This window comes from Trachemys scripta, chromosome 9, assembly GCF_013100865.1.
Source record: "Trachemys scripta elegans isolate TJP31775 chromosome 9, CAS_Tse_1.0, whole genome shotgun sequence".
In the NCBI taxonomy this organism is placed as follows: domain Eukaryota; kingdom Metazoa; phylum Chordata; order Testudines; family Emydidae; genus Trachemys; species Trachemys scripta.
Window position 1 is genome coordinate 34185188 of NC_048306.1, and position 25544 is coordinate 34210731.

A 25544-nucleotide genomic window follows, 5' to 3' on the forward strand; every position below is an offset into this window, starting at 1 on the left:
CCCAAAGCTAGTTCTCTTCACTCCACACTTGGGAAACACTGCCTTAAAGTGAATCAAGCCCAAGAATATGTGGGCACTTAAGCAAGCATCTCCTGAGATGGTTAGCTAAACCCATGTAATTGCACATGAAACTGAAACTTACAGTTGTGATCATCCATGTTGTCCCATTAATGCTATTGGGGTAGAATTCTTACCCTAAACTTAGGGGCATCAGTTGATGAGGCAGTCAATCTCTGTTGATAATTATTTAAGCTGCTCCAGCTTCACATTGAAGAGTTCATTCTCTTACTGCAAATAAGAGTTAAGTCTTGAAAGATAGAGAGTAATGTTGTATAGACCAAAAGGCACAGTAAATCATCTGCAGTGTCACAAGTGCCCTGGACAAAAAAAAGTAAAAATTTTCCATGGGCTAGCTGAAAAGTGGCAGCTAAAACCTTTTGTCCTGCTGCATGTTTATACCCAGATGTTTGGTTTATTGCCAAAAACTCTGCTTCATTACAAGAGCTGGCTTTATCATTCAGGCCACAGTCACCATTGTCTTTTCAGATATGAAGGAAACTGCAAATTTCACTCTTTTCTCTTTGTTAGTTCAGCAATTATTACTAGAGCATGAACCATCTATCTCACTGTAGCTTCACCTTATATCCTAAGTGATTTTGATTTAAATGTATAGTACATCTTAAATAAATGAACCCTTTATCAATAATTAACAAGGAGCAGTACAAAAGTGAGCTAGATAATTAAATATTAAATGAAACACGTTATTTATGCCTTAAATATTATGAAGCACTTATATTGCCATTTATTCTAATAATATACTTTAAATTCTAGGCTATTCATTACACTTTACATATTTATATTAACATTGAAGAGTTGATCATAACTTTACACTACTAAATATCTAGTAATTTACAGTTTAGCAGTGGGCCTCTTTAGCAAAATGTCATATTTATAATTTGGAATAATTTACAACAAAATAAAACCCAGGGCACTAATTTAAATGTGAATCCAGAGGCTGAGTGAGCTCAAGCAGGAAAGTTCAAAACTACAGATGCTGCAGTATCATTCAGTCCAAACTTATTAGTCTGGAAATAAACCATATTTTATATACCTAGCTAATCACTTTTGCTGTCTTTCACTTGCATGAGAATTCCAAGAAAAAAACATAAAATGTTGTAAGTAGAAGAGATGCATTGTATTTCAGTGAATGCATAGCCTAATTCATCTCTGTATTGAGATGTTTACCTTAAGGGTATCTTTATTCTAAGACAGGGGTTCTCAAACTTAATCATAGTGAGCCTCCCTGAGCGATGAGAAAATGATTGCACTGCCCCATCATTTACTAAAACAATATGGGAGCAGTGGAAAAGTAAAGGAGGTGATGGCCCCACAGCCAGCTCCTCTCCCCTCACCTCCCAATCACCCCCACACTGCCTAGGGACGCACTGTGCCCTGCAGCACAGCACAGCTGCCCCTGCACTGGGGAGCGGGCATGGGTGTGCACGGCTCCAGCCCTGGCTTGGTTCAGCCCATTTGACTTTTGTGCTGAGAGGGGTGGCTACAGAGTGCTAAGGCAAATTTTGGGGTGGCTTTAGCTGCTGCAAGCCTCCCCAGTGCTGCCCCTGGCTCCCACTGCCAGCCTGGAGCAGCAGGGCTCCAGCTGTCCCCTGTATCCCCTCCTCCCTGCCTCACAGGTGTGCACGGCTGTTCTGCACAAACCCCAGCCACCCAGGGCTGACAGTGGGAGCTCTTTTTTTTTTTTTTTTTTTTAAAAAGAGGCATGCAGCTCTTGCCTCCCTTGACACATTCCCACTCCATAGTCTGAGAACTACTAAGTCATTGTGTACGCCCACTGGCAGAAATTTAGGCACCTAGGGGACTTTACCGGCAAAACTTTATTCCCCTAAGCATTAAGGAGGGGTTTTGAGGATCTAAATTTTGGATTTAGGCACCTAAGTGTCATTGAAAGTCAATGGAACTTTGGTGCCTAAGGCCCAGAGCCTCAAAGGTGTTTAGGTTTCTAACTCCCATATAAATACCTAAATACCTTTGAGGATCTGGGCTTAAGTGCCTAAGACATTTTTGAAAATGAGATCTAGGATCCTAAGTCAGTTAGGCATTGCAACACCTAAATACTTTTTAAAATCTGGGCTGTGACTTCCAAATGGTGTTAAACTCCTGCCTGCATTTTAGGTGCTTAAATATGATTACAAATCTGGCCCTGAATCCCATAAAACAGATGTGAGCAGTATAGTCATTTAAATTATTGCCTAGTATGAAATCCAATTTTAATCTCGATCATACTTTATATTAAGCCTCCATTTATAAAGAGCTAGTAAATGATTAATAGGTGTTTAATCAGTTGTTTCTTATAGAGTCCAAGAGGCCAACAGGGTATTTATAACTAGTGCTTATAACTAGCTATAATCCCTTCTAATGATGTGCCGATAAACATCTAGTACCACATGCTACTTGTGTCTGTAACATGCTTATAATCTACTGACATTTTGCATATTAAGTTTTCATTTATAAATAATATATAAAATGTGACTGTACTCTTAAATGGACAATCCTATATTACCTGTCACTCCTCTCTCCAGCCTGGCAATAGAAAGTGTGAGGGTGGGACGAAGAAACCCTGGAGCTGCAGGAGGAGACCAGGTGCACTGAGGGGCCAGGACAGATGTCAGGCTGCGGGGGCACACAATTAATTCATTAGAATTTTAGGGTCTGGGAAGAAGTTGGAAGCTTAGTCCCTGTAGACAGCAATTTATAACTGTATCATTTGTAATTTGATCTCAGTTGGGTCTTCCAGCAAGAACTCCTTTAGCAGAGACCAACATCACCTTGCTGTATAAATTTAGGCAACACTGTAATAATCATACACACTTTGGTGGGGGGCAGAGACAGTTTGAAAATCAAAAGACCAACCAAAAGGACTGGTATAATCTTTGTATAAATACTCATTTTTGTCCCAATAATATCATGATTTTGGGGGTCTGAGTCATGATTTTGAAGCTTTTCAGGTTGGCAATACCATGTATTGGGCTAGCCAGTCATAGCAAAGGAAGGCTGAAAATTGCACAGTTACCAGACCCTGGATTGGCTCTTTGATAAGGGCACACTGGCCCAGGATGCTTGGCATGTTGAAAAAACGTCCTGATCAATCTAATAAATGGCCTTTGCTGCCCCGTTTGATTTTTGTTTGTTTGTTTAGCCTGGCCTGAGGGCCTACTGGTCGTTTTCAATATGTTTGTCAATTACTGTAGCAGTGCGCATAGCAGTATTTTCTAGCTTGTGTGGTTCATTAAGTAGACATTGAAAGCCTGCCTCTCACAGTTGCTGAGGACTCATAAGTCACGCTGAAGTTAATGAAAGTTGTGGGTACGACGCATCTCTGAAAAAATCAGGTCCAAGAATTGGATTATATACTTGCATGCTCACTGTTACCTAATAGCATCCTAATCTGGGGCCCAGCGAGTCTGTCCTTGTCTTCTATCAACTAAGGATAGGTACATTGTCATTGGAAAAGAAGGAGTTGCATCTAAACAAGATTTGACATGCTGTAGAAACATCTGATGAGAGCATAAATAAGGTTTTTGGTCACTGAGAACAAACTATTCAATTACACCTTTCCACTTTAAAGAGTCTACTCTCTTCTTCATAAGCAAGGGATTTATATATCACGGTACACCTTAACAGTAAGAAAGAAAAAATATTTGATGGCACTATTTTTACCTCAAAACATCTTCCCTCCCTAACAGTGCAATCAACTGCCTGGCTGCTCCCATTAGCCCAGTCTCAGCGTGTCCCTAACCCATAGACACAATCCAATACATTTATATTCTGCCTCAGGCTTCACTACCTTTGATCAGGATCCTGGAAGTCTCCTAAAAAGGTTTATGTTTTGAACTGTTTATTAGAGTTTTATTTCTGGCTTTGACTTCATTGCAAAAAGTGTGGGGGTTTAGCCATCAAAATAGCTGTCTCAACGTAAAAACCTAATGGACACAAGGAGTTTTTAACCTCAATGTAGCTAGTCATGGTGATTTCTGTAACTGCCCCCTGAATTTGTGTTGAGCTACTACATCAAGGTAAAACTACCCAGGCCTTGTCTTCACTAGGTTTTTACATTGAGATGCCTACTCAAGTTAGCTATCTCAGTGTAAAACCACACTTACTTTTTTATTTATATATATATATTTTTTTGCAGTGAAGACATAGCCTCTACTTAAATTTCAGAACAGGAATGCATTGGTGGAAAATGGAAGAGGGGTGGAGCCGTCACCCTCCAGCAACCCTGCCAATGATCTACCTTTACATTTTCTGAAATTTGTTGGGAGTTGAACTAAAGCACTCCCGTTTACTTGAGTGAGAGTTGTAGAGGTATATCCAAAGCAACTCTCCCAAAATGTAAGGGCATATTCTGTTTATAGGATTAAACAATTCAGTTTGGATTAAGTGCCTCACCCCAATGCTGCTTATTTTGAGTGATGATATTGAATTAAACTATTTGTTCAAGGTATCAAAATATTGGGAAGGATTTTTCAGTTTCTAGTCAGGACGTAAAATGTCAGGAAACAATTCATTTCATGCTGGACTAAAATCAGAGGTGGCAGGAAGCCTGTTCTTGCAAAATCTCCAGCCTAAGACTGCAGCTCAGAAAGTTCTGATAGCTCAGATAAGTATCCAAATTCTTCAATGCACATGCAGATTGAACCCAAACAGAACAGATGAGGGTCTCCCATTGTTAATGTATGATTTCTTTCTTGGCCCAGTAGAGAATGGGACCTGTATATCAGACTGAAGAATTAAAGAAAGCTGCCTAGTGCTTTAGTGGGTCTTTGAATAAAGGGTTTCAAAGCCTGGAATAATCACTCTCTCTTATTTTTCTTCAATTTATTGAAACTTAAATATTCATAGCAATCTGCTCCCAAAGGTATTTTATTATTAAAGCAAAGAGGTAGAGTATATTATAACAGCAATCATTTAGGATTTCTACATTAAAGTATCTTGCTGCTGACCTCATTAAAGCAACCCAGCTTATACTAACAGACCATTTCAACTTTCTTTTTCCTCCCCTCAATTTTTACTGTCGCTTCTGGTCTCTTACATAGCTAAGGTTGCTAAAATATGTTACCCAAGTGGCTAGTTTTGGTCACCAGAGTAATTCTGGACCATAATTTCCCAATATTAGGGCTGCATTCCATCTTAGATTGAGTACCACCTCCTGCACAAAAAAAGAGAGATCCATTTCTTATTAGCTGTTGGCCAACATGAGCAGTTTAAGGTTCTCATCAGCATCACTCTGGTGAGTTCCTGCTGAGCAGATAGCACTAAAAGTGCTACTGGAGCTTTTTTAATAAGAAATGCTTCAGTAAATGAGAGGCACTTCTTGCTGCTGACAGAATAACATTGGCACCACAAGCTATGTATTCGTGTATGGGCTGTGTTGTGAAAATATGAAAAATAGCTCAGCGATGGCATAATTATGGGCAATTTGCTTAATTATGTGCTAATTGTTGCTTGCTTTGTAATGAAACAAGAGTGTGCTAAATGTAATGTTGGACGGTTCACATCCGAAACGTGTCATATTCAGGATTGGCTTTTTGTTATGACTTCAACTAGATAACTTAGGCTGCCTAAATATTTTAAGTTATGTGTTTAACTCGTTTCCTTATTTTCCCTTTTAAAGGCAGTCCTCTGTATGCACCAAAGCAGGCACAAAGCCAGCACTGATACAGTACATTTAAAGGTAGATTAGGTATGTCTATACATTTCTATCTACGGATATCCACATACGCTGCAAACATTAATGAATAAAGCTTCACATGCCCGTGAGATAGTTAAGCATTCTTGCCCATGTTATACAGATGGGGAAACTGAGGCATAGGAATTTTCAGAAGAATTTAGCACATTGCATGCTCAGCTTTTTTGAAAACTCAGGCATCAAACATAGAAGCTGAGCATGTTCGAAAATCAGACCGCATGTAACTCGCTCAAGGGCACATAGAAAGTCTGTGGCACAATGGTAACAGGAACCAGATGTCTTGACTGATTCTTACCCATATGACCATCTTTCTCAGTATCAGGTGTCACAGAACTGATAGTCATTCATTAACTGTGTACAAACCTCAACAGTGAGAAACAGAAGTTCTAGATCAAAGCCAAACCTAATGAGAATTAGGAGTTGATAACAACCCTTGCTTTTTAAAACGCTCTCAGAAAAGTGTTCTTCACAGTGGATTTGAAATAGCGGTGCTGAAATATTACAGTGTTGTTGTAAACATACAGATTTCATGTGTCTATGCCTGTTTGTGGCAATATTGGGTTCTTGGGTTCCTTTACGTATTGAGAGGAAAAGATCACCTTTCTGCGATTCTTTGTTCCAACCTGAGCAATTAATGCTTGAGGGGAAAAGTAGTCAATCAACTTTTATACTTACTGTATGTACTGTCCTGCTCTTTCTTTGGTAAAAAGCCTATCTGCACATATTTAGAAAAGCAAATAAGGTTAAATGATCAGTTTTTGACTGAAGACTGGCTACTGGAAATCCTGGAGTTTGAAACTTGGCTTTTACATATCTTTATTGAAAACTGCTTTGCCCTACAAATGACAAAGGCTGTGGAACAATGAAAGAAGCTTTTTAGCTGTTGTGCTTCCAGTTAGACTTGACTGCTCTGAGAAGACAGAAATTCACCTGGCAGAGTAGTCCTTTAAAAGTGTTCTTCATTCTGGGGCAGACAAATAAAATAAACATGATCCTCCAGTTAGTTGCCTAAAGCAATCTAAAGTTCAAATAAAAATAGTAAGTGTATTTTTGTGAATGAGTCCAGTCCATTCTGTGAACTGAAAATGCTCTCTTTCTTTAAAACGCAACTCACGCTATAAATGGGAAAGATGCAAGAGTTGGTGAGGGTATATGAGTGCTCTGAAGTGGGGGGCCATATGGATGGATATATCAGAACCCAATCTAGGTCTACCTTTTCCAATATTGTTTATTATTATATGCAAATATTGAGAATATATCCTCCTCTTCCTGGTTTCAGGGAAAATAGCCCCACCCCTTCTGGCATATGAGAGGGAACTCCCTAAAGATTCTGCATTGCAGTAGCAAGTAGAAAGAAACACGTGGCTATTGAAAATATGATCTTCAAAAGCTACAAGGCAGGGAAGCATCAAGGGCCTTCTTCAGTTCATCTGGTGGAGGCAGGACCAGTGAGATTGGTGAGCTGATGTACCCATGATTTCTCACAAAAATACTAATGAGGCAAGGGACAGAATGAGAACCAGTGTTTTGACCCCTAGCCTATCAATCAATAGAAAGGATTCAGGAAAATTCTATCTCACCCTTAATCCAACAGTGACTTGTCAGTGCTGCTTACCAATCGAGCTTTGTGAATAATGGATTTTTAGTTTGCTGGCAGTTCTGAAAAGAAAAAGTTTGACAAAAATTTTTGCCCAGCTCTACCTATCACAGGTATATACATGCACACAAATGCCACAGCCACTGACTAGAGGGAAACCAAGGGAGTGAATCCAGAAAGCACCATGGTCAGTCATGCTGCTCTGGCAATCGGCCTCCTAAACTTTGAACTTCACACTTACCTTAGTTGTGCAGCCTCTTTATTCCTCTCAATTCAACCATCAACCCCCTTCTGAGATGAGAGAGCTAAATCTTATGGTGAGTGGGAACATAATTGCATAAAGACAATGATTGTTTTCTGTTCTAGATCAGTAACAATGATCCACAATCAGAATACTCAGAAATCAGGTGCAATATTTATGCTTCAGCTGGTACTCTTAGTATAATATTTCACCTTTGTGAAGCTCCTCTTTCCTATTAATAGGGAATCATAAAAAAAAATACTAAATTCTAGTTTAGACATCAATGAAGCACCAGTGCCAACTTGCTATTCAGGGAGGCCCCAAATGGCAGAGAAATGACAAAATAGAAGGAAAAAGGAGAATGAATTAGTCACAGAAAGAAAGAAGATACATAACACTGCTTGGAAAAAGCAGGTACAAAAAAGATGGTGCCTGGTGAATATTCATGCAGAATACTCACTATATTTCATTTTAGGTTCAGCCAAGAGAGCTGATGAATTATGTTCCAACAATGGTTCTTATTTCATTGGGCTAAAAACATAATATTTCATACTGCTGTCTTTTTTCTTTCTTTTTTTCTTGCTCCTTACCAAGCACAGACTGTTTTGCATCCCAATTATCCTTGCTAGCACATTTTATCGCTGAAGATCAGTTATTGAGATTTTCCAGGATCCCTTTACATGTAGATATTGGGGACCTTGCCTGTCGCACAATATATTCATTGTGACAGCCTGAATTATTTTGATTTCCTGCAACATACCCAGTCTCCTGAGGATGTCTGTCTCAGAGCTACACTGATGGTACTTCCTATACACAGCCAATTTAGATTTAAACAATTATTTTATCTTTCAGATCTTTGGTTCTTTTGAAGCAAGACAATTAGTTAAGGATCCTTATAAGCAATTCGTGTTTTTAAAATGAGCATAGTATATACATTTATTTAACAAAGAGTTGACTACACTGTGAGGGACATTTACTCTAAAGTCAGACATCCTGCAGAGGAGATTTTGTGGGTTTGCTTAAGTTTACTAAATGTATTTTGTTTCCTCTTCTGCTCCCTCAGCTCTCCAGAAAAGATGGTTAGCTGAGATGGTGTTATCCCTCAGTACAATTTGTGAAAGTTGTACATTATACATATGTTATAATGATTAGGGTCTCCAGGCACTACCACACTCAAGGGCCCACTGTGCTAGCCTTTATGCAAACATATAGATAGGTAAGGTCCTGGCCACTGAGGGTATGTTTATACTGCAAACTAAGCCTAGGTTCTACTCAGGTTTGAGCCCCCCCTCCCCCGCCTTCTTTCCATGCACAATTCAGACTGACTTGGGTTAACAAGCACTAAGGACCCTGGTGTGGGGGGAAGGTCAGAACCTGAGTCCAGCTGTGACACACGTCCAAGTCCTGCTATTTTGAAGTGTGGGCACAGCTCAAACTTCAGACCCAAGTCAGAAAGTCTCTGTAGTGCATTATGGATGCTAATGCTGAGACCCAGGATGACTATGAGACCCAGGTCCAGCATTTGTAAAGCCAGGTTTACAATGCAGTGTAGATGCTCAAGCATAGGGTGACTTCAGGGACTTCAGCGAACCTGGCCAGAGACATGGCTCAGCAGGGGAGGGTGCTTCCTGGGGCAGAACTTAGGGCGGAGGGGCTGAAGATCGTGCTAAGCCTCTGTCTGTGGTGCTGCAGTGGAGCCTGCAGGTTCGGAGCATGAACAGGCTGGAAATCACTTCCTGCCACTCCAGAGCTTAGCTGAGGGGCGGAGAGGCTTCCCCATCCCAGCACTCTGTGGGACTTTGGCACATGTAGGGCTTGGCTCCACCTGGCCAGCGGGTCTTGGGCTTTCCCAAGATGCTGGTCCAGCCATTGCCAGCCGGAAAAGGGACGGGGTGGGGTGGGGCTGCTGCCCAAGAGCCAGCATGCAGGGGGAGCAGCTGTTCCCATGCGCTGCATCTTCATCCGCCACCAGCCTTACACACCCACCCTGAGCAGCTGGCGAGCAGGAATCTGGTCAGCAGCAGGACCCGCAGGTAATGATGTGGGGGAGATAGAAAATATGGAACAATTTACCCATTTTTAAGAAAAAGTTGGGACACCAGCAGGAGGGCTTAAAAACAGGACTGTCCCTTTAAGAAGAGGACATCTGGTCACCCTACTCAAGCACAGTCTTGGAAACACTTTGGGTCCCACAGACCAAGGTTTAGTGTGCAGTGTAGACACACCCAAAGAGTTTACCATCTAGATGGGCGGCCTGTGGGCTGCACGCGGCTCATCAGGGTAATCTGTTGGCAGGCCACGAGACAGTTTGTTTACATTGACTGCCTGCAGCTCCCAGTGCCTGCGGTTCACTGTTCCTGGCCAATGGGAGCTGTGGGAAGTGGCGGCCAGTCAATGTAAACAAACTGTTTCGCGGCCTGCCAGTGGATTACCCTAACAGGCCACATGCGGCCCACGGGCCGCTGGTTGCCCACCACTGATCTAGGGCCTCACTCCTGCACACAAGATCAGAACTGCACAGTTTGCAGTCTAAGAAATAACTGTATAGTATTTATGACTTATACTTAGATTTTGCCAGGATTCTTTTGTTAAATTTGTGCCTAAGCTGAAAATCAGAGGAATATATTTGTCAGTTAAGAGAATGTCTCTCTGCAAACATTTAAAGCAGGGGTCTCAAACACGCGGCCCGCGGTGTTATTTGCTGCGGCCCACAAGCTCCCCACCCCCCCCAGAGTTATTTCCTGCGGCCGCCAAGCTCCCCTCCCCCACCGTCCCCTCTCCCCTTCCAGCGCACCACATCCCCGCTCCTCTGTCTACCTCCAGGTGTTTCCGGCCACCAAATAGCTGTTTGGTGGTGCTTAACGCTTTCCAGGAGGAAGGGGGGAGGAGTGGGGAGCCGCATGCTCAGGAGAGGAGGTGGAGAAGAGATGGGATAGGAGCGGGGATTTGGGGAAGGGGTTGGAATAGGGGCAGGGAGGGAGCAGAGTTGAGGTGGGGACTTTGGGGAAGAGGTTGTAATGGGGGTGGGAAAGGGGCGGGGCCTCATGAAAGGGGTGAAGTGGGAGCAGGGCCAAAGGCTGGGGCGGGAGCTTTTGTATGTTTATATGAAAAGGTGTCAGTGGTGTAGCCCTTGGGCCAATGTACTCATCCTCATGTGGCCCTCGTGGTGATTTGAGTTTGAGATCCCTGATTTAAAGTGTGTTCAGAACCCAGTGTTAATCTGGCAAAACATCGCGCTAACTGATCTGCCAAAATGGCTCTAGAGGACATTTCCAAAATTGGCTTATAGTCCATTATTGCCTCATCTAGTGTCTTCACTGGAAATCATTGCTGTCTGCCATTTACTGCTATGCTTATTCCCTTCCAGGTATTGAGATATTAGTACAGTTTAAGGACTATATCATCTTTTGTATACGGCCAAAAATCTTAAACAATTTGATTTCTTTAAGTAAGTATTCATGTGTACATAGACACATGTCCATTTTAATTTAAAGTGAGGGATTAAGCATAGGTGCTGGAAATGTCAAAGGTTTCACTAATGCTTGAAAATGGTCAAATTCTACTTGTATTCACATTGGTATAAAACCAGAGTAACTCATTGAAGTCAATGACATACATGTGTCGGTGGACTTACCCCAATTTTACCCAAGTGTAAATGAGTAGCACATGCAATCCCATTATATAAGAACTTAAAGCAAACTTGACTACATGCATCTTGACAGATGTGTCTACTAAAAGTTACTGTCAGATGCTGGAAAGACTGGAATAGTCCATCTGTAATAACTTTTGTGTGTGTGTGTGCCTGGGCTTTAACACTTCACTGACTCCTACATTTATGCCTAGTACTATCCATCTGGCCCTTTACCCAGGATAACTGGATGTGTATTTCAGGAGTGCCAAATCATTGTCAGGATTAAATTAAAAAAAATATTGAGACAAACTGACGAGAGAGATGCTGAACTGCCCAGTTTATCAGAACAAACTTGCTGTTTTGAACAACCAGATATTTCATTACCAAACACACACTTTTTCAGTGTATTTTATGTGGAGTAATCCAGAGTTTCGTATTTTCATAATGCTAGCCAAGATATTTTATAGTAGAAAATTTCCTACTTGGCAGTAGTAGTCTAACAAAAATAATTATATTCTGTATGTCCAACAGTATATACATATTACAGTACATCTCTAAGCATAGATGTACAGCTCTTGCATGAAGATAGATTTTGTACATTTTAGCCATACTCAGACTTTCTAAAAATATCCAAAATCAGCAATACAGTGTTTATTTGATATAAACCTAAAAAAAAAAAAAGCCAAAATATCTCTCACTCAGAACCTTGCATTGCTTTAATTTTAGAGGTTAGTTATTGCATAATTTATTTTTAAATTTGTAATATGGTAGAATCCATTTCTAAAAGTTCTTCTAGTAGAGGCTCAGAGGTTAAAAAAGATTTTAAAAATTATTCTTTTTGGTAAGGGCCTGCTTGTTTAGTGATATGCAGCCAACTCAAAGTATCTTTCTCTAAAAGCCTTTCGGCTGTTTTGGGATGATTACTCAATGTTCTCACAAAAAAAATACATACATTCTGAAAGCACTTGCAGATAATGCACTGGTAGATCCAACTAAATGTATCATTAAAAGTTTTGTTAAATAGCAAAGTTAACAGCCTTTCAAGGTAACTGACCAGCATTATTTCAGGCACAGTATGTTATATACTGTTAAAACTTGTCATGCAGTTTTAGTAACATATCTTTGAACAAATTAAAATGTCTATAATCCTTTTTCAAGTGCATGAAACCTGCTACATTTACACAAGTTATTGTGATTCAACACCTCATACTTTAAAGAGGGCTACAGTTTCTCCTGCTATTACCCTCTGATTCGTCAAGGTTTCAAATATAGAAGGCATGGAGAAATCAATTCCCTTTATGATAGCTGTTACAGTGTCTTTCATTCTTAAAACTCTCAAGCACATCTTTGAATCCAATAGACTATGTGCCCAGATTCATTTTACTTTGCCCTTTTTTAAAAGGGTCAAATGTTCAAAGAGTATATTCAAAAAGGTCTTATTTAACAATGGTAAATTCTGAACAAGCCAATTCTGTGCAAACTTTCTAGTAAATAGGGGGTTAATTTATTATAATCTTTACAGGTTGATGTATAATGCAGGTGATAGTTTTGTGTCCAGGGAGGGAAAATAGTAGAACTGTGAGAATTTTAATTATATGGATATAAAATGTGGTATAGTCTCTAGAGTAAATATTAACGTTTCTTCGTATACCTGCTAATGAGCACTATGGCTCTTCGCATGCACACACACATATGCTTAGTTTCCTTGCAACCACGTATAAGCATTTGCAGGATTGGGGGCCACATCAGTAGGCCTGAATCTGTTCTCAACAGAATCTTTTGAACTCTAGATAATCTCTTGTCATTTTTCCCCCTCCCCAGCTATTGAAGTTAATCTCCAAAAAGCCCTTGCTGAAGCTTCCGAAACCTGCACACAAGAATGTCTTATCCTAGGCCATTCTGACAACTGCTGGATGCCACCTTCTTTGACACAGTACCAACAATCCAACCCTCCTTTGCCATCATTTGGCTTCCAGCAAGGATGGGGTCGAGGAACCATACCTGAGGGAAGACACGCGCTTGCAAGGCCCATGCCGAAGGATGATACTGACAAAAGCCAAGGTGGTCCACGGCCCCAGTTCTACAACACCTGTGAAAGACATTGTACCACTGAAGATCCAGTCAAGGTGATTCCCCTGGCAAACTTCACTCCATCTCAACAGGCAGCAGTGTCTGGGAGTAACACCTTTATACATGAGCACCAGCTATAAAAGCATGTCAATCAAAATCAGTTATTTCAGGCATTAAAGTGTAAGTGTATATAGTCACAGCCTAACAGTTAACTTTACTGCATATACAAACCTGTTAGGCTTGTGAATATTTATGTAAATAGAATTATGAATTGAATTTGAAGAGCTGAGTCCTTAGTACTGAGTTAAAGGAAATTTACCATAATTGTTGGTCAAAAGTATGCACAACAAACAAAACCCTGTTCATTTTATTTCCCCAACTGGGTCATCATAGCACAAATAATAACTTGTTAGGGCAGGGACCATTCCTCTGTCTGGTAATTTCCTAACACATTTTGGGCACTATCACAATCTATATAATAGTCATATAGATGACTCTCAAATTCTCTTTTTTGTTTTATATGTATCACATTCATCAAGCACATTTCCATTTGTTCATCAGTCAATAGCAAATAGAGATCAAGTAGGCAGTTTGTCAATCTATTACTTGAAATCAGTGATTAAATGAGTGATTTAATTCTTTGGATGCAAGGCATTTTTACAATATTTTATGTTTTCTATGACAGGAAAGAGAAGTGTGTTAAAAGTCTTCCTGATCTCTCTTGCTTTTTATTTTAAGGTTGTACTCACTCAGCTTACCTGTATTCGTATTTTGGGAAAAAATAGCGTAAATGAAGCATGAAACTGAATATTTTATTTGACCTTAATGTCCTGTTGCTAAATAGATACCTCTATAGTGATGACTGGACTGCAATTTTACAAAGAGAGTTTCTTGCTTTCCAAGATTTGTTTTTATAGACTAATGCAAGTTATGTCACAACCCATATTCCACCTGCCAGTTTTCAGCCATGAGTCCATCACTAATCATGTCTTTACCTTGCAAATTTCATATTGGTTAATGTCTTTGTGAATTGGGGATTACATAAACACAGAAGGAAACTGGGTAGATTTTACAGTGATGCAGTACCGTGGCTGTAAACTACTGTTGTCTAGAGAATATTATGGTGATTTAAATGTTAATTTTACAGCCCTATAGTCAGTCACTGCAGGTTTTCAGTAAAGAATTAAATATAACCTTAGATACTGCACACTAAACCTATTAGACTAAAGCGCTCTTGTCATTCTAGCTTAGTTTACTGAAGAAAATTACTGACATTACTCTGCAAAGAAAGAGGAAGCCAGGAGGTGAATGTTGGATGGATGTAATTATAAATACACCCCAATTATGCTATTCTACAGGAGCTCAAGGTGATGTACTGGAAAGATTAGGCAGTCTTGCCTGAACCTAATGCTGGATGAGATACTCTTTACATAGCATAAAAGAAAGCTAGTAAATCCTATATTGGACACAAAGAAGATGTCTTTCTTAGATGAAAGAATTACAGTATTTTCCTCCTGGTATTTTGTTTCTGCCCATCCATTATGTCAGGAATGATGCATACATTCCACTATCAAACAATTTTTTTCATAACAAAATCAGTTAAAATGCTACTTTAAATCAAGAGACAATCTAAGTTTGATGGGAGGGAGGGGGAAGGGAATGTGTGACTACTTCCTGTGGATGGAATTCTGTGTAGGCTTCTTAATGTAACTTTAAATCTGTAATTTATAAACAAAACTGTGTGTAAAAATGCTGTAATATAAGCTGCTTGTAAAATTTATAGAAATTCCAGGTGTTCAGGGTTCCAATGAACGCTAAGACAGCTTCTCTTATGTGCCCAGCAGGTATAAGTAGCTTTATATATTGTTGTTCCCACTGTAAATCTATTCAAATCACATTTAGTTTTAATGTGCAAAATAAAAGAAGCTTCTCTTTTAACCTATTGATAGGGTTTAATTAATGAAACCTCAGAATATCTAATGGTGTATTTTTCCTTTTTATATATATTTCTCAATAATGTTTAAGAAAGATGTGGCACACTGGCTTCCAGTTGCATGTAAATCCTGGAAAAAATGTTAATCCTCTGGATATTGACACACAATAGCTACTTCTAGTTCAGGCATAAGTAAGAATTTGACAAATTAATCCAGGCTTAATCTATATAAAGACTTCTATATTTCTTTGAAAATTTGTGCTGGAAAACTCTCAAAAATAATTCTTCCTGTAAGATTTCCAGTCAGGTTGGAAATTGCAAGAGAATGTTCTCTGGCACAGCATTTCACTGCTAAAAATTACTGGATGTAAGTTGGAAATTCATTGGCAGAATTTTTCCAAAATCAAAACAAAAATGACTTCCAGCTTTGGGTAGTCCTTTTAATCTATTTTTATTGTTGTTCAAGTTGATTTTCTTCATACCTTAACCTCCCCACAAAAAATCACACCCTTTCTGTATGAAGTGGGATCACTGAACTCTCTATACCAGTGTTTCTCAAGGACCAGTCTCTCATCTCACCGGTCCCTGAGATCTCCCTGACACAGTTTAGGAAGGCAGCAAGCTAGTTCTTGGTATCGCAAAGACTGAGAAACACTGCTCTATACAACTCTGCTTTCTAAAGTATGGTAATGTTTAGGAAACAGACTTGATCCTTCCCCAGAGAACTTTAAGGGCAAATTTTCAGAGACCTAAAGGTTTTCTATATGCAATCATGCTGTGAAAAAATGAATTTGATTTAGAGTCTCATTTTTCACCAAAACTAAGAAGTTAAAGAAAGAAAACTTACAATGACAAATTTCTCAAGTGCCTTCAGTGACGTGCTCTCTGTTAAGATACAGTCCATCCTCTGAAGAAGTTTGAGAATTTCCAGGATTCCTGCTACATCTAGTAGGACTTGGAATAGACAGAGATTCAAGTTTTAAAAGTCTTACTATTATTCCTCAAGCAACAGTCCTGTTGGCTTTTATGGGGCGCTGTATCACACAGGAGTCTACCCACACAGATCAGTGCAGGATGAGATCGTGCAACCAGAGGCATCCTCCCCCACAGAAAACTCCCCTGAAGGAAGTTTCCTGCACCCACAAGAACTTCCTTGAAGGAAGGGGTCTCCAGAAGGATCCATTTTCAACATCTATCCCCAAATCTGTAAGTTATTTCTTCATTGGTGGTCCTCTATGAAAAGTCTGAATTCCATTTGGATGGCTCTCTTGGCTGTTACTCTAAATTTATTTCAGACTTTGTTGATCATTTTAAGTGTGACATTCAAATTAAGTACTACTACTTACAAAGAATTACACTTAAATTTCACTGTTTCTCCCAGAATTACAGCAAAATCGAACTTGATATACTGTGGGTTGTTGTTGCCTAGTTATGAATTTGCATTAATCAGCCTAGAATGATATATTAATTTAAAAATTACCTATTTTCTGTTAGTTAGAAGAAAGAGATGCCTATCTGGAACAGCTTTGGCTAAATTTAGTATGACTGTGATTTCCTGTAAATGTTTCAAAAGTTTTATGGTATATTGCTTAAGAAATTCCAATATATGAATATAAAGGAGTCACGAGAGAAGTAAAACATTTTTCAGCATCGATAAATATGCCATAGAAAATGAAGTATAAGTCTGCAAAAATCAGTTATGATGTTATGACTTGCTTATAACAAGCAATAACAACAGAATAATTAAAGTTTTTATATATATCTATAATTTTATTTTTGCTTGAAGCAACATTTTCCCAAAAGGCAAGAGGAAATGCCCTGTGTCAGTACCCAGAGGACTAACATCATTGTAGACTCTTTATACATCTAACATATAAACAATTTATCCAGACATGGACTGTACATTTTTTGTGTAATCTTATTTAGTCATTTAACTTATTTTACTTTATTTGTGTGAATTTGTGGAAAAGAAACAGTCCTATATATGGTATACAGTACAATGGTAGTTATATGAATAGATTTGTTTCATACAGTGTAACAATAAAGGAAAACCTTTGCCTTCTTCAAACTGAGTGTTGCACAGTCTTAACTGTAATTTAAAAAAAAAATCTGACAGAGGCACAGCTGGTGCATTTGTAAATATTTAATCAAAAAAGGGGGTGGGAAGGTCCTTTCTTCATTTTAAAGAAGTCAGGGAGAGGAATTGTTTCATTTTGTTTTTTAACAATATGCACAGACTTAGGACATGTCTACACTCCAAAATTAAGTTGACTTAACTTATGTCAGCATACAGCTGCTGCAGTAATTACATCACTTGTTAGTGTCTACACTTTACTCCTTGTGTCAGCGGTGCATTTGAACTAACAGTGTGGGGCATTATGGGAACAAACATTTTCTGGATTTGGGCAAGGAAGTAAACAACATTGCATGGCAATTAGTGTGACAAAGATATTTGAAACAGAGTCTCTTAAGTAAATCAGTTTTTGTAGCTTTTTTTAAATCATTGCAATCAATAACCAATATTTAGCAGGTGACATTGTAATATAGTCTTATCAGTCAGATTTAAAAAACAGGTTTTATTCAAGAGTTAAAGTAACCATCAGCTAGAAAAATGTTATTACTGTTATCTTAGGCACATTTGGTGGTCATCACCAGCATGGATGTAAATACAGGAAGCAGTGCAGTTATTCTATATCACATAATGTTTAAATGTTATCAGGAATCCAATCTGAAAAAAACATTGAATCACAAAGAAGGCCATAACTCAAAGAAACGTAATTCAGTTTTGACCAAAATTAACAGAATGTGCTTGAATACAATTGATAATGCAACTATGTCATCAAAATAGTACTGTTTTGAAAAATATTTAGCCCCAAGTAATATGTTGCATGCATTTTCCCCATACTTTTTTGCCTTTAGTCACACAAAGTATGAGTTTGTTTATACCATGTAATACATCAACATATTTGTCATTATTTGTAGAATGGGATGATCTGAGAATAGTTTTTCTGTCTGCTATTTTATGAATATTGGCTACTGTCTAGTGATTCCTGCATTGGCAACTGATGGGTAAAACATGATGAAATATTTTCAAGATACATTTGATTCTCTGGACTGACCTACGTTATATATGATGAAGCAATCTATTGCAAAGCATAAGTTGATTTAATAGAGGAGTCAAAACAAATTTGACAATGACCACCTTAAAATGGGAGGTATATGTCATGCAATGAATTTCATGAGTGATATAGGCCATGTGGTACAGGAAAGTGGGTTTGGTGACATCGTTGTGGAAGTCAATATCTGTGATGCTTCAGTCAACAGCCATGCTCTTAGACGGAAAGCATATAACAATAGTGTTAGAATCCACAAATTTATGAATGAGGAAATGAATTGCTTGAAATGGATTGCACTTGGTAATTTCATGAACAATGATCCCCCCAGCAGATGAGAAGAGATGCATATTGGAGAAAGCTCAAACATGCATTGAAGCATTTGATCATGTGAAGAAGGCACACAGAGAAAACAGATTGGAAGCACTGAATGCTCTGGCAGACTTCCTGAACAGCACCCAATCACTCCTCACCAGCTTATGGACACTTAGGTTACCCAAGGAAAAAAAACTATTCAGCTACATAGTGTTCTCAGAACAAAAATGTAACAGATTTCTCCCAACTACTGATGATTACATAGCAGGTAAGAAAGACGATAACAATCCATGGACATTTGCACTGATGATTACGCTTGACTTCCAGTGTGGTTGTGTGAATTATGCGAAATGGAGTTGTGTAAATGTAGCAGAAGCCAGTCTACTGGAGGAGGAGAAGCCAGATATATGTCATGCCCTAGTTCAGTATTTCTCAAACTGTGGATTGGGACTCAAAGGGGGTCACCAGGGCTGGTGTTAGACTTCCTGGGGCCTGGGACCGAAGCCCGAGCCGATTGCCCAGGGCCAAAGCTGAAGCCTGAGGGCTTTAGCCCTGAGTAGTATGGTTCAGGTTACAGGCCCACCACCTGGGTCTGACGCCCTTGGGCTTTGTCCCCCACCCCCACCCCCCGCCTGGGGTGGTGGGTCTTGGGCTTTGACCCCCTGCCTGGGGCGGCGGAGCTCAGGCAGGCTCAGACTTTGATCCCCCCCTCCTGGGGTCCTGCAGTAATTTTTATTGTCAGAAGGGAGTCACAGTGCAATGAAGTTTAAGAACCCCTGCCCTAGTTGATAGGTAGGGAGTAGTATTCTGGACTGCCCTACTCTTCAGTGGTTTTTGGCATGACATGGCCATCAAACAATCTCTCAACAAGGACTGTGGGAAGCATCAGCATATTTGCACAAAAGAAAAGGCTCTGACCAAGTTTCATCTGACAACACATTTTAAGACAGCTGTAACTGCTATGACAAAACAGATGTGTGGAATGCTGCCTTCATCAACAGATTCCCCACAAAGATGCTACCACAAAACATATGGCTGCAGACAAAACTACTGTCCAAGATATTATAAAAGTTGTGACTTAAAGAATGACAAATTCTTTTTGCATTGAACCTGAAATAAACCCAGACAACAGACAGCCACTTGTGACCATTGTAACATCTACTGTGTCCCCACCTGAAAGTGCAGAAAGTTTGTGCATGATAAGAGAGAATGGCACACAAGAAATGAAGCAGTTTGTAACTGCTGAAAAGGGGTGACGTAGACCTCTTTGAGCCCATAAAAAGGCATAATCTTAAATCAATCACAACAAAACAAACAAACAAAAAGAAGCAGACAACACAAGCAATAACTACTGCTCATCAGATATTAAGCAAGCTGACAGTTATTGCCCAGTCCAGAGATATAGGTATTCAGTGTTTGATGAAGTATGAGCTGGCACCTGTCCCACTTTCCCTCTCCAATTTGGATAGATCTCTAGGAAAGACCCAAAAGAGCCACACGCTGTCTTGGCTGGAGAAAAATCTGTCAGTGGTCAAGATAACAGCATCCGACGAGCCAGCATTCACTATTATTGACCTCATGCTTCTACAGATGCTTCTACAGATGGTGTGCACTGATACTGCCAAGCGCAAAATTTGGGGGGAGCTGTCTGATCAGCTGCTGAACATTATCCTTGGACGCAAATGTCAATACACTGGTGGTGTTGGTGACAGTTATGCAAATGAAGAATCAATCAAATCAGGAGAAATAGCCTGCAGAGGAAATATCCAAATGCAAGAAGTTTGGAACCCCACCATGTTAACACCATTACCAAAGCAATGATTGAAGATGATAGGAAATTCAAAGAATAAATTGACCACTGCAAACATTCTCCTTAGTGACTGGATCATGAAGCATAACCAGAGATTGTCACTTGGTCATGAGGTATACATTGCTTATGGATTTCATGACATTGCATGAGCAGTGAAAGTAGTGCGTGCAATATCAGAACTTGAGGCAGATCATGAGAAAGCAGATTCACACATATTCTTGGATGTTGCTCATGCAAAGCAAATACGTTAAGTAAACAGGGTGCTAATGTGGAGCTTGGACTCGATGTTGGACCTACATGCCCAAGTTCTTGCGCTATTGTTGGGATAGATGAATTCTATTTCAAAACTCGTGTTGGCCAAAAGAAGAGATTCATTCCTATGCACAGAATGGCTACAGAGCTAGGAATGGACATGTATCTTATACTGCAAAACATTCATGCTGCCAGTGGATGTGACTCTATTTCAGCATTCAAGGGTGTGAGAAAAAAGTGTTGGCTAAAGACAGCAGCTGAGCACCCAGAGAACTAGGTGGAGAAGGAATTTAGAGCTCTTCTCACTCCCATCTGCCTCCTGAGCAACAGGAGTGTAGAGGAAGGGGCGCTCTAGCATGCCTCTCTCACAGCCATTTGGACACCCTAACCCCCAGTCTCACGGCTTTGAGTCTATGGCTACATTGAATCTGCTTATTCTCAATTCCCCACCCTGGTCTTGGGTGTGAGGCTGTGGCCTGCACTGATGGTGTCTATTATGCATTCCCCACCTGATGTCAGTGCTTGTGGCATTCAAAAAGCATGTGCACTATCAGCAATTTTGGATCTTAGTGATGTGTCTGTGGTATGAGCTGAGTATGCCCACTCTCAGCAACCCCCTGCTCTGATCTCAGAGCTATATGCCTGTGGTATGCCCATTCTCAGCTCTGACAGTCCCAGTGCTGTTTGCCAGTGATATGAAACAAGTATACCCTGTCTCAGCCCTGTGGCCCAGATCCAAAAAGGGACTTACAGTTGGCAATACACAGTGTTGCCATCTCTAACTTTTAGATGTCTAGAAAATAATTGGATCTCCAAAGCCTGAATTAGGCATTTAGGCTCTCTCGTCAATTAATGGGATCCACAAAAGGCAGCCCACTGGGCAGTGAGCTACCTAAGCGATGCAGGGAGGAGGGTTGATAAGCCCTGTTTTTCACGGTGTTGGATGCCTATCTCTGCATGCAATCTGCAGCCAGGAACCCAGGTTCTGGAGTGAGGTGTTTTAGGTGCCTAAACCGGTTCTTAGGAGATTGGGAGGGCCCTGCCTAATACCTCCAAAACAGCTGAACGGAGATGGGGAAGGAGGCAGAAGTGTCCTCTGTGAGCATTAGTCCAGTGGTATGATATGGAGGACTCTGATTCAGTTTTCCCCTCTGCCTGATGAGGAGAAGGGATTTGAACATGAATACGCCCCTGCTCTGCTGAATGCTCTAATCATTGGACAAAGGGGTCTACAGCTGAGAGGTGGGGTTCCCTCAGACTTGACTGGTGAAGCTATTCCACTTTTGTTAAGTATTCTCTGGACCAGCAAAAGGGTTAGACTCATTCCCTAGTCTGGTGATTAAGGTACTTGCTTGGGGAGGGTCCCGGTTCAAAAGCCTGTTCTGCCTGTTTAAGAAGGGGTTGGAACATGGATCTCCAACTACCCAGAGAGATAGGAAGGCCTTGTCCCAATCCCTTCACAGAGCAGGGATGAAGACTTGGGGTCTCTCACAGCCTGGGTGAGTATCCTAACCATTGGGGACAAAAGATTCATGTGTCCCAATTAAAATTTATTTTAAAAGTGAAGCATGAGATGCTGCCTTCCTATTTGCATGCTTTTTCCTCCACAGCCTGGGCAGGGAGGACTTGAATCACCATGTCCATTATCACAGCTTCATATCCTAACTACTGGCCTATTGAGGACTTCTCACATCAGGTTCTTGATTTGGCCCAATTACTATTTAATTAAAGTGGAACAGCTTCAAGAGGAAAACCTGCATCAGGCTACCTCACAGCCCAGGGACTGAAGCAGGATCTCTACTCTCCTGGCTCAGTACCCAAGCCACTGAACTATAGAGGGCTTCTCATGTTTGCTTTGGCCCAGTTACTGTTTAATTAAAGAGGAGCAGCTTCAAGCAGAAAGAATGAGAGGGAACCCCACGTCAGCCAGCTGCTAGGACATTCATATGAAAGGTAAGGAGATTGCCATTCAAATCCCTTCTCAACACTGAAGGAGGATTGAACAACCTCTCCCATGTCCGCGGCAAGTACCCAAGCCACTGGACTATAAAATGACCTCTGTGTTTTCTGTGGCCAAATTAATATTTAATTAAAGTGGAATGGCTTCAACAAGAGATGAAGAGCAACCCCCATCAGAATATCTCCTAGTTTAGGGCATTCACTTGTGAGATGGCAGAAGCCTTCTCAGCTAGCAGGGTAAGGAGCTCAATCAGAGTCTACCACATCTGAGGTGACTGCCCTACCCTCTGGGCTAAAGATGAGACAGAGCTACTTTTTCTCTCAGCACAGTCATCTGAGAGGTGGCAGATCTCTCCTCAATGCCCTGCAGACAGAGGAAACTGGGGCTAGTACCCTCACCCTTGAGCTAAACCTTATAAGGGAGGCTATCTCCTCCCTGGCTACCTTGAATGGAGTTAGATGGTCTTGGAGCATGCCTATCAACCAGATCAAGTCCCACAGGGAAGATAGGTAAGGCCTATTTGCCCCTAGTAGAGGATCATGCTGGGTCTTAGGCATGAGATAAATAGGCATCTAGTGCTTAAACTGAGGTAGCAGGGAACATGCTCAAAGACAGAAATATAGGTGCCTAGAGAACTTTTAGAGCAAAAACGTAGGTGCCAAGTGAGTTTAGGCACCTAGAGCATTGGGTGGCAGCTGAGCAACAGTTTTGTGGATCACAGTGGTGTGTAAAAATGGGACTTAGGTACCCAATGCCCTTTATGGATCTGGTTTTGTGTTCTCATGGTGTGCCCATGACATGTACAGAGCACACACATTCTAAGTTCATGCCCCAGCTCAGCACTGCATCAGTGCTGTCTCTATCGCCAACTAAAACTCTGCTGGAGTTCCCTCAATAATTTGTCCCATTGTAAAAACAGGTTGGGGAAAGGGGATGCTCCAGTCACTGTCTGACTGAAAAATTGTACCCCAGACAATATTCTGGGTCTTTGTCTGGCTTATCACATCTCATGCCAATCTGTCTCCACATTTGCATTTTAGAGCACTTTAAAATTAAACACAACTCTTCTGGTGGGAGGGGACGAGAGCTGTATCTCAGGAGTCCCTTGACTATAACCCCAAATTTGCATCACAAATATTACCCAAAGCCTTCTCTAAGCCAATCTCACTCTGCCTATGAACTTTAGAGTGCTTAGAAAGTTTACCTTTAAGCACAAATGTGACCACATCCTTTGTGTGTCTTGTGTATCCCTGTCTTGCTCACAGCAGCACCACTGTGTAGAACCAAAGTGAAAGGCTAATAATTCTTTGGTTTTATTTTTTTTTTATTTATTCTTTTAAGCTGTATGTTGGTCAGCTCAGAGAAAGGCCAGTGACACACGTTTGTGGATGCTGCTCATTTTCCCCCTAGCTTTGTTCAAAAGAAAAGTGATTTCTTCTCTTCTGAGGAACAAGCATGAAATCTCAGCTGTGGTGTTTCAGTAATCTACCTGCATGAGCATTTTTGAGGGCAAAGAACAGAAACACTGAGACATGATCACATTTCAAAAGCTGATACAACAGTCTAGGAGGTAGTGATGCCTCTGCCTTTTGATGGCTTTATAAATTAGAACCACTACTTTGAATTCATGGCATGGACAGACCATACCTAACCAGGGACTTAATGAAGAACCAACGAATAGCTGAATCAAGCAGAATCACTAGTAAGATTTGATGATAGGTAATGGCAGCTTTTTCAGAGTCAGCACCCTAATTCTCACTGATATTTTTATTGTACTGTGATAAGAAGCAATCATCTCTGCATAATGTGTACTATGTGTTGTTTGCTAAGAACACCACAAGTGAGAAACTGCCACCAACAATAGCCTCCTTCAGGCAGCACCAGAAACGTGCAAATTATCAGTCGTACATATGGAATCATGTAACAGTTCACTTTCTTCAAGTGTCTCCTGTCATCAACAATTGGGTGATAGATAGCGTGGAGTATCCTAAAATGATGGTGCTGCCTGCCACCTGCTCCAGATGCCATCCTCACCTTGGTGCAGTGTAGCTGTGCAACAAGGAGGAACAAATGCCACAGGGAAGATTCGATGTGCTCCAGTGCATGCAACTGTGACAGCATTTAACACATCAGACACAGATTCTGAGGGGAAACTGAAACATTTCAACTGCCTGCAAATTACTGTGACTACTTTTGTGAGTATATATAGCTTGAAGTGGTGATGCATTAGACATGCAGTAGCTCATGGTTATATGTAGGTGTTACATAAGGATACATGGTTATACTTTGTTATTCTCGCAAAACCTTCTACTAAGAGTCATGACTGTCATATAAGTAGTTTATATGTATTGTCACTGGATTCAGTGATAGTAAGATCATTACAGTTGTATCATGTATGCTATAGAGTTATGGCCCCAGCCAAGCAGATAACATCAAAAATACATTTTTTTATAATCACAGGGTAGGAGGTTTTGTGTACATAACTTCATCAAAATAGTAGACAGAAAAACTTTTCTCAAATCAGTCTATTCTACAAACAATGACAAATATTTTGATGTATAACATGGTACAAATAAGCTCATACTGTCGTGTGACTACAGACTTGCTTTAACCAAAGGTGAAAAAGTAAAAATGCATAAATATATCACTGTGGGCTAAATATTTTCCAAACTTTCCAAAACAGCAATATTTTGAGTCTATAGTTGCATTAGCAATTGTATTCAGAGGCTTTCTGCCAATTTTGGCCCAAATTAAATTATGTTTCTATGAGCTATGGCCATTTTTTGTGATTGTATTATTTTTTCTAATTGGATCCCCAATACTGTTTAAACACTGTGTGATACAGAAAAACG

General features: G+C 40.3%; 1 protein-coding gene across 1 annotated transcript in view; it reads left to right on the forward strand.

Moving 5' to 3' along the window:
- Positions 1 to 17396, forward strand: part of PCDH11X (protocadherin 11 X-linked) — a 1041521-nt gene extending 1024125 nt beyond the window's left edge. Inside the window, exon 7 of the mRNA XM_034780506.1 lies at positions 13061 to 17396. Coding sequence (XP_034636397.1) covers positions 13061 to 13449 — 389 coding nt within the window. The 3' untranslated portion in view covers positions 13450 to 17396. The remainder of the gene's footprint in view (positions 1 to 13060) is intronic.
- The last annotated feature ends 8148 nt before the right edge of the window (positions 17397 to 25544 follow it).